General features: G+C 28.6%; 1 protein-coding gene across 1 annotated transcript in view; it reads left to right on the forward strand.

Annotated features, from left to right (window-relative positions):
- The window catches only part of LOC105620214 (homeobox protein Mohawk-like), a 23889-nt gene that overhangs the window by 516 nt on the left and 4307 nt on the right, over window positions 1-19066 (forward strand). Inside the window, exon 2 of the mRNA XM_012201720.1 lies at window positions 18030-18334. Coding sequence (XP_012057110.1) covers window positions 18030-18334 — 305 coding nt within the window. The remainder of the gene's footprint in view (window positions 1-18029; window positions 18335-19066) is intronic.

The raw sequence follows: 19066 nt of genomic DNA on the forward strand, positions 1-19066 counted from the left end.
ATATATATATATATATATATATATATATATAATCTTATTTGCTAACGATACTATTGATTATTTGTTACATTGACGAATTAATTTGGAATTGTAACAAATCGATCGTTTTTTAAACAATATCACATTTGCTTTCCCTTGATTTGTTTCTATAACAAAATCATTTTTCTCAGTGAAGCCAGTTTTACATTAATTGCAAGCCGATCGCAAGTTCGTTGCGACAGCCAATATGAAGTGTTGATTTCAAAATGCAAGCTTCATATTGGATGTCGCAACAAACTTGTGATCAGCTTGCGTCTAATGTAAAATGAGCTTTTGGTGTGTCGCGATATAAGAAGAAATGCAAATAATAATATTTGACAACATTTTATAAAACTCTAATTTTTTTTAATTCTATAATTTTTTCAATCAATTTCTTATAAACCTAAAAGGAGAGTCCTCACACATATGAATTGGGATCGAATACGGAAATATCGGCTTCTTATACATAGAGTCACGTGACATCTTGAATATATATTTAAGACATTATTAAGTTAATATTCCTCAAGAGCAACTTACTAACTAAGAACTTGAACCTAATTATTAGATCTAATCTCGTGTTAGAATGGATTCTAGATCAACAATAAACTTCTAATAAACTGATAATGAAATAAGGATGTGACATTTTTTTTTTTAAAAGCAACGGTAATGATGAAATAGTCCTACGATTGTATTATGAAATAATTATTCGCGTTATACGAAAATCACGATTACGTCGAATTGCCATATTAATGAGCGAAAGCGGGCTTTGCTGTTAACGATTAAGTCCCCTTTCACTATCATCTGCATCATTCGTTAATTATTAATGAGCTTTCAGAAGAGAATGTCAGTTTTTTGAAAATTGAATGGATATCGAAAAAATCGTAATTCTAAATTTTTATATTGATTTTGTGGAATAAAATATATTCTATTTTGCTTGCAATTTTTATCTATTTTTTTAAATATGTGTATAAGACGGTTCTAATAACAGTTTTTTTCTAATAAGGGGCAGGCAAGAATTACAAAATGAAAATCAGCTTTAATTAAAAAAATGTATTTGCAAATAACTTAAAAGGTGTTTATTAACTAAACAAAACATTAGTGCATAATTCTTTATTTTTTTATCGGAAAATTAATAGTTGTTCAAAATTGAGTGACATATTGTACCGACTCATTTTATGACCACTGACAGTTATTCAGTGGCATTGAATAATGAACGTAGTAAAATATCTTAACGTTTAACTTTCGGTTCACGTATTTCCGATTCAAGTTCTATCAATGGATCTTTCTTTTAAATAAAATATTAGAATTATATTTTTTACTTTTAATGATAAATAAATTGTTAAAAAATATAAAAGTTGAAAATTTTATTTTTTTACACCGTATTTGTTAATAAACAAGTTTAATCTATTAAGTTTTATCTATTAAAGATGAAATTTATAATAAAAGCAATTGAAACTTAATATTTTATTATTACTATTATTTTACTATTATATGCACTATTATATGCATAGTTGAGGTAAAATATCGTTACAACTTTTCAGATCCATTTTGGTTAAATCCGATTTAAATCTTATTGACGAATCTTTTTCTTTCAGAATGTTAAAATGAATATTTTTAGAAGATAGATTTAAATAAATTTGTTTGTCATAGAAATCGATTAAATCCTGAAATACTTAATACATTTTATTGTATTAGTAACTGAAATATGTATTTTATAAGTCAAAATATTTACATTTTACTTTTATATTAAAATTAAATCAGTGTACAACGGTTTTAATATGCATCAACGCGCACTAGTACTTCCGATCGAATTCGCCATTAGTTTACATAAATTCTAGTTCAACAATATTATAATTTAAGTATTTAACTTAAATTTGATAATAAGAATATTGATCAATAGGACAATAGGATAATACAAGTACTTACAGCTTCCAAAATTTTATTTATTGTGCCTACAGATTGTAAATTAACCTGGGAGGTAATAAAAAAAAATAACAAAAGGAGTAGAACGTTTATATTAATAAATAAAATGTAAAAAATTTCAATATCTGGTAATAAACTTTTATAACATAAATTATTCATAAAATTATCTTTAAAAAAAATTTAATTCTAACATTTTGAAAGAAAAAATTTCATCTATGTGTTTGAACTGTATTTGACTCGAAAAAACATTATCTGATAATCCAATGGATTCATATCTAAGCCTCATATCTATACCTCAGGTATCTGAAAGATCATTTAATTTCCTTCATTTTTGCTTGAGAGCATTTTGATATATCTCTCATTTGTGTTAAACTCAAATGGAAAATGTAAAAATGCTTTTTCCGGTCTGATTTGGAATCATTGGTCCTATTTTTATAGACTTTTAAATAGAATTTTAAAATATTTTAAGTATTTTTGTTAGTATTGAATAAAAATGAGCAATTTGTCAGTCAAGATAAAAATTTTATTTAGAAAAAAAATTACTGACAATTTATATTATTAGAATTGAAATCAATAAAACTTAATTAATATGATGATTATTTCATGATATTTTACTGATTTAATTCCTTGATCTGATCGGTCGATTACCACTATAATCCTTATAAGTTATCTATTGTACTGTCCGATTTAGATACAGTCCTTTCGAACTTTGGAACAAATTTTGCAATAAACCGCAAAATGATCACAAAACTCTTGATATTTTTGAAAATGCTTGAATTCTACACTCTTTAATTATTTTAAATTAATTACCTTTCTAAAAATTTTTTACATCTTTTAAATAATGAATTACAACGATTTTTTTTTTTAATTTTCGCCCGATATCTTATAAGAACTTTACATTATAAATAGTATTTGCTTAATCATGTTCATTTAAATTTAAAAAAATCCTAGAATACGGTTTAGGCCATTCTCCCCTACACACACACATATATATATATAATAAATTGATCAAAACGACTCTTGAGTTACTACTCTTATGTTTATTAAATTCTTAATGATCTTTTCTAATGAGCTTGAGTATAATCTGATTTTAAATAACTTTAATTTTTTCAACTTTTATAATAAATTTATAATAAATTTTATAATAAATTTTATATACTGTCTAAAAAAATTTATTCTCTAAAAAAAAAATTCAATTTTAACATTTTGGAAAAAAAGATCGGTGGTAGAAGGTGAGGATACGAACTGGTTTCCATGAATGAACTTGACCTGAAAAGATGACGATTCTACCATCTGAGCTACGAGTGCATTCTTAAGTAAAGATATCCACAAAACGATTCTTGAGTATACGATTTGATTTTGAATTTTTTTTTTGTTATAAAGAAGAAGATCACACGCATGTCTAATATTCTTCCTACAATTAATAAGAATTTTTCTATTTGCATTTTAAATTAAATTAATTTTATAATATATAAATGAAATATTATTTAATTTATTTAAAAACTTATTTGTTCTAAATTAAAGTATTGAATTCTAATTCTTGCTTGTGTGCTGCTAATAAAGGAAAATTAAAATTTAGCCTGTACTTATCTATCATTATCTACAATTATAATGCATTATGACAATGTAGAATCGTACGATCGAGTCACATTTCATTATGATTAACCTTGTTATATGTAACTATTTTTCAAGCCACGTCTCCGCAGTTTGATAATCTTAAATGCCAGTTAAAGCCATAGATTTAAAGAAAGTGGAGATTCCCCTCCAAAATATAAATAGTTCCACCAATCCCTCCTTCGAATAAGGTTTTATCACACTTATATAGAGGCGTCTACAATGTGATTTCAAGGTGTAAAACTCCAATAAAGATTGACCAATTACAATCGATTGTGATCAATTTCTTTTTTAAAGTACTCCTTAAAATCTCATTGTAGATGCTACTTAAGCTAAGATTGGAGGTTGTAATTGTTGTAAGCCTCACCATTCATTCGATTAGGAATTCAATTATTTCACCATAAGTCATAAGATCAACCCAATTTAATAATGATTGATTCTAACATTAAAATGGCATAAAATTTATTTCGTAAAAGTTTATAAATGTTTATTGTAATGATAAATATTGAAATTTAGATATATATTGTTCAAACATTCGTCTCGTTTGAATTTCGTCATTCGACGTCAATACTGCGTGTTTTCTTGCAACCATTGCGTCGGCATCGCTCTACTCTCTAGCGTTAGACATTTTGCATACGTCGAAAACACGTGGTGTCCGAAAGTGGGGGAATGAAGACTCCGTGCTGAAGCTCGTGTGAACCCCGTGGTATCACGAGTCTTCGTACCTCGCCACGTGCTCGCCAAGTTTGACGGGAAAACGCGCGCGAACGCGAGATTTTATGTCAAAGCACGTTTCGCCATGGATATTTAAGATTTAAAAAATTAAAAAAATCGAATTTGCAACGAATTTATTTCGACGAGTTGTCCAAATCGCCGAAATGTTAAATTTTATGTAATTTTGATCGCAGATATTTTTGAACAAAGTAACGTCAGATGCGTCAGATTAATATAGTATAAATAGTATAATATTATAATACTATTATAAAAGCTAAAAACGAACTGTTAAATTCATAACTCAAATTATATCCACAAGTGAGTTTGAGTTATTTTTAATTATTTTTATAGGTCGCCAATGCTTCTACTCAATATGTCGTTTTAGTTTAACTAAAATAATATAATTAAATAACTTAATTCAAGAAAAAATGTATTAAATGACCCAAATCTAGTTTATTATTTGCTAAACACATTATACATACATATACATTAATATGAACCACTTTACTTTGAAATTAACTATACATAAAAATGGATTGATTTGTATTGTGACACATATAGAAGTTAAAAATAACAAAATTGTTATTTTAACTTCTATATGTTATTTAATTCACAAGGGATTAGTTGCCGTTATTTTTTCGATTTAATAGTGTATCGTTTAAACCTACATGTTTGTAAGCGGGATATCATATAAGTGTTCACCTTCGTGACATCTGTGTGACGTGTTGTCAGCATACTTTGCATTGAATACGGCGATTACATACCTCAGCCTAACCGAATCCATATGCAATGCATTTCGTTGATCAACGTAGGTCAATCTTGATTATGGTGTTTCGATCATATTCTTAATTTTCGAGATTATGCAATCCTTTACTCTTTTGACTTGTAAATAGTAGAGTAACGAAATTATAAATATAAGAGATTGAAAAGAGATTGAAAAGAAATTTTTTAAGTTTTTAAATTAACAGTTAGGTCAAATATGTTCCTAGGCAAACAATGACATTTTAAATTCGAAGTGTTTAACTTGTATATATAATTTATTTATTTTGGAAAGCATTATAGCACTACACTATAAAAAATACGCGATAATAAGTAAGCAGTAGAGAGAGAGAGAGAGAGAGGAAGGGGGGATCTTAATATTAATTTTTTTACTACTCGTCTTATTGCTTAAATTTTTTTGGATGCCACAATCTTAAATCTGATCCTTGTTTTATCCAACTAAAGTTTATTCGTCGTGCTTTTTTAATTGCACAGTAATAAAAAAGTGATGAAGTTTAATATATGAAAGGAGAGAAAAAAGAGGAAGAAAAGGAAAGGGAAAAGTTTTCGTTGATCCATTATCGTTTTTGAATACAGATTTTTTTCGCCGAGAAGATAAATTACATCGTAAAATAATAACAATGATGCGACTGTCGCCTAGACATACGAAAGCGAGAACAGCTAATTTTACGCTGTCGGGTTACTGGACGTTATCTTACGTAACTTCAAAACTCGAGCGCTAAGTTTAGGTCTAGTTTCTCTCTCTCTTAACTCTCTAACGGCGGGTTTCGTTTCCGGAGACGCCACTCTCTTGCGAAATACATATGCATCTCTTCTTTGAGGAAAGATTCTCGTCACTTAATTTACAAGATATTGACATAATAGTCAAAAGATTCAAGTGCTTTAAAATTCATAATTACATCATTTACGAAACAAGATATTGCATTTGAAACAAGTTTCATATTTTTATGAGAGCTATTTTAAGTCTTCTATATCGTGTCGTTGGAGCGATTGTTGAATTAGAATACGCTAGTATTTGATATAATTTTTTTTCAAATGGGAAATTGTAATCTATTTTATTTATAATCTTGCTCAGAAATTATTCCAATAGGCTCGGCTGATAACAATTATTTGCCAATCATGTAACTTATCTTTCTCTCATTCCATATATCACATTAAAATTTGCATACAAGATATTTTAATGATTTTAATATTTTGAATATATATCTCTTTATTTTAATTTCATTCTGACAAGATAATTTTTCGAGTTAGAGATTCTCAAGTTAGGGATTGGATACCGTTTAGATTATTTTTAATTGATTCGTTTGGTCCGCTTTATTTAAGATAATGCTTAATATATGTATAATGAGATGCATGTATATCTATTTAATTTTTATCTTATAATATTTATGCGTTTGGTTATTTAGGATACTTCAAGACAACGTCCAATGTTGAGTATTTCTATTCGGAGGTAATTTCTTATCTTTCTATGTCCGCTTTTCTTTTCTTTTCTCTTTATCGTATCGTATGAAGCATGTTCCCTCCAACTTCGGTCTCTGTTTGACCGAACGCAAATCAGTCCGATACTCGCGCTAAATATGGAACCAGCGGAACACTTGGATTATTTTGAGAACGACGAGTTTCTAGCATTACTTAGTAGGTGTGACCGCCTGTTAAATCACGCCGTAGGTAACGGGTATTGCTGAAAGTCGCATTCATTGGTCTCTATAAAGTTTACGAGAAAAAAAGTCTTTCTTAATTTCTCTCCTGTCTGATGAGCAACATATGTCAAGATTCTAGGAGTGAGAGACTACCGAAAAATTTAGATCGATCCTAGCCAAAACATATTACATCTTGACCGTGAATCCTACGATTTAAACCAGCGAATCTTCGAACATAAATTTTAAAGACTAAAAACATATAAACTCGGATCGATATCCTCTTCTTGGTTGCCGAATCGTTTTTTTTTTCCACCGCTAAATTTACTGTGACACGAAATGCCAGCTTCTAAAATCACTAAGCACATACCAGAGTGTAATGACACTTGGCAAGCCACAACGAATGGTTTGTTGGCAGCCGAAGTTGCGGTGAAAAAGACACATCGTATGCCCCGTATGATTCCGATGTTAATTAAGATGGCTTTGAATGAAACACCCAAATTAAACAGTTTAACAATTGTGCGTCACAATTGTCATTAGTGACGCATCATGATGAAAGATATCCTCGGGAACTTTTATTTTTTTTTGCATGAAATAGCTTAACGAAATTGTTCACGTTGCTAATTGATTACTTCAACACACTTTCCAATTAGTTGATTTATTAATGGAAAAAAACACCGATCGCTATCAGTGACAGTGATCAATCGCAACTTGGTAAAAAAAAGGTTCCCATGAATTATTATTATAAAATAATTATAAAGTTTAATTAAAATTAATTGAAATACAAAGTTTTATCATTTATAAAAAGGTTAATTTTTTTAAGATTAAATTGAGAGAGATTAGTAGGCTAACTTTCAAAGTTTTTACAGACAAAACTGAGAGACTTATCGAGAAAGTAAAAATTCTATATTAGTTGCTACATACATTTGACTATTTAATAATATTTTAATAATGTGTAAAAATTAATAACTGATATAAAAGAGTATTTTTGAAATTTATTCCTTGTATATCCAGTAGCCCGAGTATTGTAAATTTAATGAGGGGGACGCGATTTTATCGCACTTGTATGTTTGCTGTGCAATGGCCTCATTGTTCGTCGTTTTCTATACGTTTGACGTTTTACATCGCTTTCGACCGACCTCTACTTCGCATAAGTTTTACATAATCATTCGAACAACAAGCTCCGGAGACTCGTCTCGCATATCGTAGAAAGGGAAATCTACTTTAGAGTTTTATTTCCATATGATTTATGGTTGTGCGCAGTGACGTTTTCTGACATATTCGCAAGGTACAACACGATTTATATAGCAATATGATTTTACACGCGCGTACAAAATCACTCGCATCATAGATTTACATATACATATCTGTATCAGAGTTGGAAAGCGTTACTTTTTCCGTTACTTTTCCGTTATTTTTTATAATAATAAACATGACGTTACAATTTTTTATAAACTAAAGTTGTGTCAATGTTGGAGAAGTCAACTTTTCCAACCTTAGTATTTAATTATAAAAAATTGCAACGTCATTATCAAATTGCTTATTATAAAAAAAAGTAACGAAAAAAATAATGGAAAAAGTAGCGCTTTTCAACTCTGATCTATATATATTGCGTATATCTATTCTCAGGATTGAGAAGTAACGCGTTTCTCATAATATTTTTATCATTGGCTTTACACTGAGAGACGTATACGCGGCCTGACCTATAATGCGACCCAAAATAAGTCTAGGCATTATCGCATTTACACCGTAAGCAGCCTGAAGTATTTTGCAGTCTCAGCGCTGTTTACGTTATACTAGCTTTATTTTTAAATCGCGTATTTGAAATTGGCAGTTTGATGTTAACAAGTGTGTTGTTCATTAATTTTATAATATTCGAAGAATATTTAACACAATTTTATTATCACACAGTATATTTTTGAAAATAATAGAAGAAGAAATTTTCTCTCCATAAAAATCATGCATATATTAGAGAAGACAAATGTGGGAAAAAATTAAACATTTGCAAAGACTTCAAATGATCGATCTGCTTACGCATTATGCACGTATGTTACCAACGAAAAACATTGTGGACATACATTTAAACGCAATAAAAGATGAAAGAAGTATATGGATGAAACCGAGGAGTAATCATTTTTGGAATGGAATTGTGCTGAAGAAGTACAGTGAGTCAGATTGGATAGAAACTTTTCGAAGAATATATTTGATTATTTGTGTTCATTGTAACCGCATGTGGAGCCAAAGCCTGTTTTCTTAAAATCAAGAGAATCATTATCCATCCAAAAACAAGTCGCTTTGTATAAATTGACAAGTAGCGCAGAGTATTGGATAGATGCCAGAGAATTTTTGCAAATGTCAAATGAAATTGAAACTTCTGAAATATTACGTTTTGAGAGAATTTCCCGCAAATTATCGATGGTTCTCATATATCCATATTAACATCATCATTATCGAGATTACGTTAATTGTAAGGAATGGCCTTTTTTTAATTTACAAGCAATTGACAAATGCGTTATTTACTATTGAATTTATATTAATCACAATTAAATAAGTGGTCATAAATAATTAATTATTCTTATGTACAGATTTAAAAATATTTGTATCCGCCACCCTAGAAATACTCATGGCTCTGCAGTCTTCAAAGATTCCAATTTATACAAGAATGTTAAAAATATTATTCCATAGCTGGAATTTCTAAAGCTACAGTATATTTATTATGAAATATATATTTAGTGTTTAACTTTTTTATTTTATATAATTCATATTTTAGGATACGCGAAATATTAATGATTTAGAAATATTTAATCGGAGCGTATCTACTTTTGCCATGGATAATAAAGGGCTATTCTATCAGTTATAGCCGAACAGGAACATTCAATGTTCATCTTAATTCAGCGATTCAAAATAGAAATGGTATTTGATCAACTGAAAGGATGTTGAAGGATACTTTTAAAAAGGATTGATGTTAATTACTTCGTTAATTGTTCGTTCCAAACATTACGATTGTTTGTTGCATTTTGCATAACAATTTGTTAGTAGCAAGAAATGAAAAATTTTTCAAAAATAGCTCAATAATGTGACTGAAACACAAGTAATACATTAATAATCAATAGAGGTTAATCGGGAACGTGATATCACTTGATCTCAACTATTCGTTAACGTTTGACAGATTATCGACTATCCCTGCGTAGAAGTGCATTACGATAATCACGGCTAAGATAATATCTTTCGCAATAAATAATTTACAGTTTTTAAGATACTTATTAACATCAAATTATTATAATAGCTCTTTGTTATAATACTTCTGTTATAATAAGGGATATATAACTTTCACCTTTTTATATGTATTTATTATAGAAATTGAATAAAATAAATTATATTTTAAATTATATATTTTATATATATTTATATATATTTTATATTTTTTTGTATACTTTATATACTATCTAAATCTGAATCAGTGAATAGTTACTAATTACCCAGTAATATGTCACTGGGTAATTACTGATAATTAGTGAAGTTTATCTATAAAAAAGGAAGAATGTTAAATAAACTAACTAAAATACTGGTATTTGTCTGTTAATTTCAATATCATATTCATTGAATTTGAGTATAAAACAAGATTAATTAGATCATACAAAGATTAGGAATCTCACATTTAATTCACAGAATATCAGTATACTTGGCACTACAATATCAGTGATTATCCACTCAGATTTAGAGAGTATATTTTATATTTTTATATTTTATATTTTTTTATATATTTTAATTTATGATATTATCATAAATTATAATTGCATCTCAAGACTAAAAATAATTTCGACGCATTAAGACTTAAATTGATGAAACCTTCAGTTAGTTATGGATTAAATTAATAATATTTTTTATTAAAAATTTAACAAAAATTTAAAAATTATTGATATTAAAAATAAACAGAATAGAATCTTTTTATTATTTTTTATTTATTTAGATATATATACATAATAATAGTTAAGACATTGAAATATTTGTTTCTGTTTGAAATGAAAATAAAAAAACGAAAAAGGATATTATCAACATAGGATGATGAAATTGTATTATTGCATACATGCATGAGGAAGTTATTAATTAGGAAGATGGTTTTGGTTAGATAAATTATGAATGGAGCAGTTGAATGAAACGGAATCGGTGAGAATGGTGGACGAGAATAATTTTCATGAAAGTTGCCTGAATATGGCTAAAAGTTTCTATATTGCATTGCTTGCATTCCTAACATAAAATTATGTAACATTGTATGTTGATGATTATGTTCTTTTTTCAACATTTTATTTTCTCACTGATGTTGAGACATTGTTTGGACTTGCATGAACTCATTGAACATTTCCGTTTGTTTTTCTATTAATCTGTGCATTTGCTGTGTCTGACATTTAGTAAAAACTTCTGCGAAGTTCTGTGCAAATTTCAGTGAGTATACCATCTTGAGAACATAAATGCGACACATTAGATTATTTTATGTAATTACACTGGAATCTCGTAATAGCGAACCTCGAAATAGCACGAAAAATCTCTTTAGCATTATAAGTAGCATGAGAATAGCAATAGCCGCTAAAATCTTGAATTTTATTGTTTTGAAGACAATCTCGTTATAACGTTCAGACTTCGCGCGCTATTATACGAGGTTTCAGTGTACTTATATTTATTTATTTTATATGTATTTTATTTTTCTTTTTTATTTTTTTATTTATATACGTTTACATATTTATGCGTGCTCGTGTATGTGCATATTCTGTATTCTCTAACGTCTGTATTATCTTTCTTCAATATATGGATTTTACACGATTAATCTGTGTTGGTTCACATTGCTTTTGGATATTTATTTTGTGATTTAATCTTTCGAGCCTTCGATCAAGATTCAGAATATTTTATTTAAATAGAAATTTTAAATATTGAACATTTTGTACTTTTACATCTTAGATTGCATTCTGATACATACGGGATTTCTCAAACTTTTTTTTGATACACTGCTTATAGGCGGGTAGAGTGGACTAAACTAAGTTGAAAAGTTCTCTATTATTTTACAATTTTCAATAGTTGAGATATTAATTTCTAAAGATTGTCGAATAAACGGGATAAAATCGATGCATAAGACAATCCCTATTTTTCTTTATGAAATATCTCAAAAATATTTTTTAAAGATATCTTAAAATTGTATTTTATCGATTTTAGACATTTATAGAATAACTAAACAAAAATTGCGAAAATAATAGAAAATAAAAATTGAAAAATAATAGAGAATAACTTTTCGACTAATTGTAAGTTTAGTCCTAAGTTTTATCTATCTACAAATTTTCACTATTAGCAATATTAATATTACCTGAATCTTTCATTTTTCCTTTTGCCTTGAACCTTTTTGATTTTAAAATATTCTTTTCTTTTTCACCGAAGAAAAAACCGGAAATTTTTTATAATATAATTTCAGTTACCTGAAAATGATTTCTTACATTCAGAAACAGGACAAACTTCGATTAAAAAATTGCTACGTATATATAACATGAAAATGTTTAAAGCCGTAACTCTCTATCTCGCACGTCGTAACGCGACCTATCGCACGTTTTTTCTGACCCTTTGCAGATATCATCGATTTATGCAACATTCTGATATTATTTACCGCGTAACTTACGATCCGTTACTTCGATGTAACGTTAAACAGATTATAATAAAATCCTGATACGACTCTCGCGACGCTGATATTGTATAACATCAGTTATATAATTATCACTGTCGCTTTCATTGGCAAGGATATCCTGCTTCTTCGTCTTGTTTTGTTTTTTTTGAAAAATATTAAGCTTGTTCTTTTTGACTGAACTTCTTGCACGATTTATTTTTTTGTTTTTTTTTCTAACAAAAAAAGGAAAAAAAGATGAATTTGAATAATTCTAAGATTTCTAAGGCCCAGTTTAGTTGTTAGAATTGAAAATTCAATTCTTTGTTGAAAAGTTGAAAAGAGATGAGGAATAAGTTGAACCTCGAGTAAGAATTAATTATAAGTGAAACAGACCCTTTTTTGTTTGCGAGAGGAGGAGAAAAATCTTCACAAAGCCCATCTCATCCGGTCCCAAAGAGAGAATCTAACCGGTTGGGAAGCCCAGAGGCTCCCCGAGTGTACAGGATTCGATGGGTCCGCATCCCCTCCATAAGGAAGGACAGCGGATGCCATCGCCTACTTCGCTAAAAAACTCCCCCTATAAAGCAACATTACCTCAAGACTAATTGAGTGCACTCCGGAACCGCCTACCTGGCATTTCATCAGGATAAGTTGAAACAGCCCTAAAAATCGCCGAATAGCATGGCTGTACCACCTTATCGGCGGTAGACTACCGAAAATAATATAAGCGCGGCGAAATAAGTCTAGCATGTAAATGTCCAGAAATTGTTTATTATAAGGAAGCTTACATTTAATGAGGCATTTTCCAAGAAAAATAGAAGGGAGCTGATGGGACGATAGATTTTATAGATCTGCCACTCCTGGGGTAACATTTGAAATAGTAGTGATTTTTTCAGATATATTTTTTACAGGTCAAAATTTGAATTTGTGCGTTGGAGTGATTTGCATTGACTTCTCAAGTTTGACTTACTACAAAATCAAAATTTTTGTACTATTAACTCCATCTGATTTTCGCTTACCAACGAGAGAATTGACAATTGTAATTTCAAGGATTCGGCATTTGCTTCGGGACTAATAATTAATATGTACAACATTTCCAATAATTTTCTGTACAAGGATCTCAAGTCAATTTACAACGTTTTTTACGTCAAGCAATAGAGAGTTTTTGCAATACCGTTTATTCAGATGCGGTGAACAATAAACTCAGATTATCTTTTTCTTGACAATTAATTAAGAAAAAGATAACGTGATTGTAGCGTTCATCGTATCTAAATTCAAAACTCCCTTATTTAATATAAGAACGATAATTTAGCGACTCGATATTTCGATTTTATTTATTTTTGTTATATTAATGTTATCAGTTTTATTATTGAAGAAGTGACCTGTGGTCACGAAACATATTTATTGGATTTTATACAATAAATGTTTTAATTATATTTAACTTATACATCTGACAATTAGGTCGATCATTGACCTGACTTTCTCACAGTTGCTTTGCATAATACAAGCGAATTCTATATTTTTAAAAATATTTTTATAAAGAGTGATCCAACTAATTTTACTCTATACTTACAAAGTGTTTATTTCACATAGAAACTCGTAATTACTTCTTGAAACTATCATGTGTCAGAAATTATGAAAAATATATTCTTAAGTTTTCAATAACATAATTAAATACCATTTTTCCTTTTCTTATATAATTAAAAATTTTTGTCATTATAATATTTTAAATAGGAATAGTATTGTGTGATTTAGGTAAAGGATTTCCTCGTATTAAAAAAAATTTATTAAATTTATTAAATTATATATAAAAATTTATTAAAACGTTATAAGAAACACTTTCTTACGATGTTTTATTTTCTGAGCTGGAATAGCGACGTGTCATTAATCTAGATTATCTCCCAGCTGTATTTCCATACTAAGTTTCAAAAAAAACTTTGCTATTAATCATTATTTTGATGTTTACTGGATGCTTTCCATTTGATTTGATAACACAAGTCAATACAAGCTCAAGAAAAAAATGTTATATATATATAGACATATGTTATATTGACGGCGGTCGGGTTCGAACACTTCTCGATTTAATTACGGGATTACCAACATCAAGGAAAAAGAATAAGCTAAATTAATTCGATTCGGAATACACCTCTGGGCCTGTATTCTGTAACTGTTTTACACGCCTATCGACAGTTGTCGTTGCGCAGCTTTTTCATCATATAAAATATCTGCGCAACGATTACAGAATCGCACCCCTGATCTAATACTATGTGAGTTATAAAGATACGCACTTGCAACAATAAAATATCGTAACTGCAAAATCGCGCTAGCGCGTAACATCTGAACGGAATGTTACTGTAACACTGTGCAACAAAAATAATAATGTTTCATACATAGAAAATTCAAGTTATTCTCAAAAGAGACAAAATGTAATACAAGCGTACGTATCCGTTTCGCGATATCAAATCATTTGTGTTTTTTACGCACATTTGAACAGTTATTTCGGTCACGATGCAAGATGAAATTTTACATTGTTTGAAAATCATGTATTCTCATACAAAATTAGTCGCTAAATGAGAAAATGATAAAATTAAAGCGGAAATAAAGGAAGATGTTGAAAATATGTATTTTTCATTCAAAATTTTCGATCTTTCTACAAAAATGGTCATAACGCATTTCTCTTGAAGTTAGCTATGTATAATTTAATATTAGCCGCGATCCGATTCAATGCTTACGAATCATTTCACCCTTGTTGTTTATCAAATGTTAAACAAACGCTCACAAGCGTTATAAGTTATGAGCATTTTCAGATCACGGCCTAAATGACAATTTTCGACTGAAAATATATTTTTTCATCATTTTGCTCTATTTTAATCGTTTTAATTTAATTGTTTTCTCATTTAGCGATCAATTTTACATGGAAATACATAATTTTATAGAAATATATATATAATGTTCAGACAATCACAAAATTTCATCTTGCGCCGCAGACGTGATCTTCTCTAAACTTCGAACGTGAAAAAAAAGCCGCAAACGATTTGATATTACCAAATTAAACGCATGCCGATCTCTAGATTTCATCTCTATTTTCACAGAAAATTTAAGTTTTTTATATGTGAAAAATGCACGGTCTAATACGCCACACAGTTATAACGTTATAATATTTAATACTAATATAATAATTATATTCAATTACTTATAGATCTAATTTCACTTACCGGACTAATAAAAGAAAAAACAGTAAAAGAAAGAAAGTGTAAACAGGAAATAAAGCTAACGTGAAATTTACGTATAGCGAAATACTGTTTGGTTGGTCCAAATTACAGGACTGCCAGCGAGTTACTTTTTCTTCTTTTTTTGACATTTATAAACTAAATATATTTATAAATATATATTATATATATAAATATATATTATAAATACATATTATAATATATTTAAAAAAAACTAAATATAAATTATAAATAATTTAATGGCTCTTGCGCCTCCTGCACACAGAGTGTTCGGATTCCCACCTGGGTGCTCCTTGGGAAGGGTGGGGGGAAGGTCTTGTCATTCTTGTTTAACATCTGCCTTTTCAAAGGCCTGTTAAACAACAAGAATCTCTGGAAAAGGCTGCTATGGTCATTTTTTCTGAAAAGATTCACTTTTTTCCCTTTTTCGCTCTGAATATTGCTGATAAATTTCGAAATTTATCGTACAGCGCTAATTCCCAATAGCCAGATTTGTTATATTTATATGTTTTTTTTATAACATTGAATTAATATATTGAATTATATATTGTTTATATTAATACATTGATTTATATATATATATATATATATATATGTTAAATCATATCAATGCTGCTTTCCAAATATTTCTTATTTTTCCTGTTTTTACTGTTTTGGATGAAAGAAATATTAGCAAGTTAAAATTAATCAAGAACTATTGAAGATTGACAGACATTGGACAAAATTCAATCCATTTTCTTTCCATAATTTTAATTGAAACAGATATTATTAAAGATATTAATTAAGAGATAATATAATCAATGATTTTATTGAAATGAAAATCAGAAAAGTATAATTAAAATAATTATTTTCATATAAATACATATATATGTAAATGGTTTTTGTATATTTTTTGTGTATAACAAAAATTAATTATAAATTATAAAATTGGAAACAAGACCGTTAATTATATTACTTTAAATACAAAGCGCCACTACGGTCTGAATGTTAAGATTTTAATTCAGATTGAAATTAATTCATTTGGATATATATTCATATGAATATATATAATAATTTAACTTCTTAATATTCAGATCGTAGTGGCGTTTCGTATTTAAAGTAATGTAATTATAAATTGTTATATTTATTTTACTTTTTTCTAAAAATAATTAAAATCCAAAAATAAAACTTTGCACAGAACACATGACAACTTGTTACAATACTGTGTTATATTTGTGGTAGAATATATATAGTCGTAGAATATATAATGGTAGAATATATAGTGGTAGAATATGTAGTGGTAGAATATATAGTGGTAGAATATAGTGGTAGAATATAGTGGTAGAATAGTGGTGGGAGAAATAGTAGAGGTAGGAAACAGAAACGTTTACCTGCTCCATAATCATTTTTGGCTTTAGTCAGTTTTATTCCTTTAGTTTGCTTTGTGCTTTCTTAGAGAAAAATGGTATCGTATAACTTAAGATTTCAGCGCAAAACGGATAACAGTAAAAAAGAAAGTAAGTGTCCCGAGTTATATACATCGTGCGACAGCATTTTCACATATGAAAAATTCAAATTTTCTGTGAAAAGAAAATTATAATTAAATTATTATAGAGATGAAATCTAGTATCGGAGTGCGTTTAATCAAATCGTTTGTGGTTTTTGTGTTCATTCGAAATTTAAAGGAAGTCATTTCGTCTGCGAGATAAAATTTTGCGACTGTCTGAACATTATGTATATATTTTCATAAAATTATGTATTTCCATATAAAATTGATTGCTGAATGAGAAAACAAATTAAAACGATTGAAATAGAGCAAAATGGTGAAAAAATGTCAAAAATCGCCATGATCTGAAAATGCTCATAACTCATAACGCTCGTGAGCGTTTGTTTAACATTTGATAAACAACAATGATGAAATGATTCGTAAACATTGTAAGTCTGAATCGAATCGCGGCGTTATACATAGTTAACTTCAAGAGAAATGCATTATGATCATTTTTGTAGAAAGATCGAAAATTTTGAATGAAAAGTATATATTTTCAACATCTTCCTTTATTTCCGCTTTAATTTTATCATTTTCTCATTTAATTAATTTTGTATGAAAATACATGATTTTCAAACAATTATAAAATTTCACTTGCACCGTGGCCGAAATAATCTGTTCAAATGTGCATAAAGTTTCAAATGTGCATAAAAAACACAAATGATTTGATATCGCGGAACGAATACGTACGCTTATATTACATTTTCTACTTTTGAAAATAACTTGAATTTTCTATGTGTGAAACAAAATTATTTTTGTTCCACAGTGTTACAATTATTAATAAACAATTATTAATAAACAATTATTAATAAATTATTAATAAACCAAATTTCTCACTCAGATTCTCTGAAAACTGCTGATATATCATATGATATATCATATTTCTGAGCCGTCTTTATTAATTTAATAGCGTTTAATAATATAAAATTATTTTCTTATTACAGTGCCTTACTGCAATCGACGGCTTGCCACAAGAAGAGCGTCGCCTCCCACTGACGATGAACAAAGCATATCATCGGAGGCGGAAAACACATCGCCACGTGGATCGCCTTTAAATCGCGGAGAAAACCGCGTAAATCGACGTGCTATCGCCGCACAAAATGCCACGGGGAGAAGGCGACGAGGAAACCTGCCCAAAGAGGCTGTGAACATCTTAAAGCGGTGGCTGAGTGAGCATAAATTTAATGCTTATCCAAATGACGTTGAAAAGGAGGCGCTCAGCAGCCAAACCAGCCTCACGATAATGCAGGTAAATGCTCTTTTTATTAGCAAACTTTTTATTAGATAACTTTTGCCAAGTTAATACACGATTTACGAAATTCTATATGTGGGATTTGAACTCGCGATCTGTTAATAACGAGTCCGTCACTTTCAGTTCGTGCCAAGTGTCGTCCCAGTATGTGTGTATATTTAATTATTACAAATTGTATTTATACATATCGCTTATTTATTACAATAACAACATAATTCCTTCTCAATTTAATAATTTTCCACTTATTTTTATAATAATGTCTTCTAAAATGTCTTTTTAAAAGAATTTTCTTAACTTTACAGACAATTCTTCTGAAAGATTTAATAGAGATATTCTTAACTTATGAGAATGTATTATTTTGAAATTTACTTTTAAGTTTACTCTACATTAAAAATATATGCTATTAAAATTTATTATTCTATTAATTTTATTACATTGTTATATACTTATATATATACTTGTATATATATATATACTTGTATATACATATTTTTTATGGAACATTTAATTTTATAATAATATTAAATATATTGTACTATTTATAATATCTCTTTTCTTTATATAGAGTTATAGAGAAACTCTTTAGATCTAAAGACAACTCTAAGTTCAGACTTATATATATAATACTGAGATCATATATATATATATATATATATATATATATATATATATATATATATTATATATATACCGGTAGACTCGACGACGAACGAGAACGAGGAAGGTTGA

Source organism: Atta cephalotes (genome assembly GCF_000143395.1).
Source record: "Atta cephalotes unplaced genomic scaffold scaffold00025, whole genome shotgun sequence".
In the NCBI taxonomy this organism is placed as follows: domain Eukaryota; kingdom Metazoa; phylum Arthropoda; class Insecta; order Hymenoptera; family Formicidae; genus Atta; species Atta cephalotes.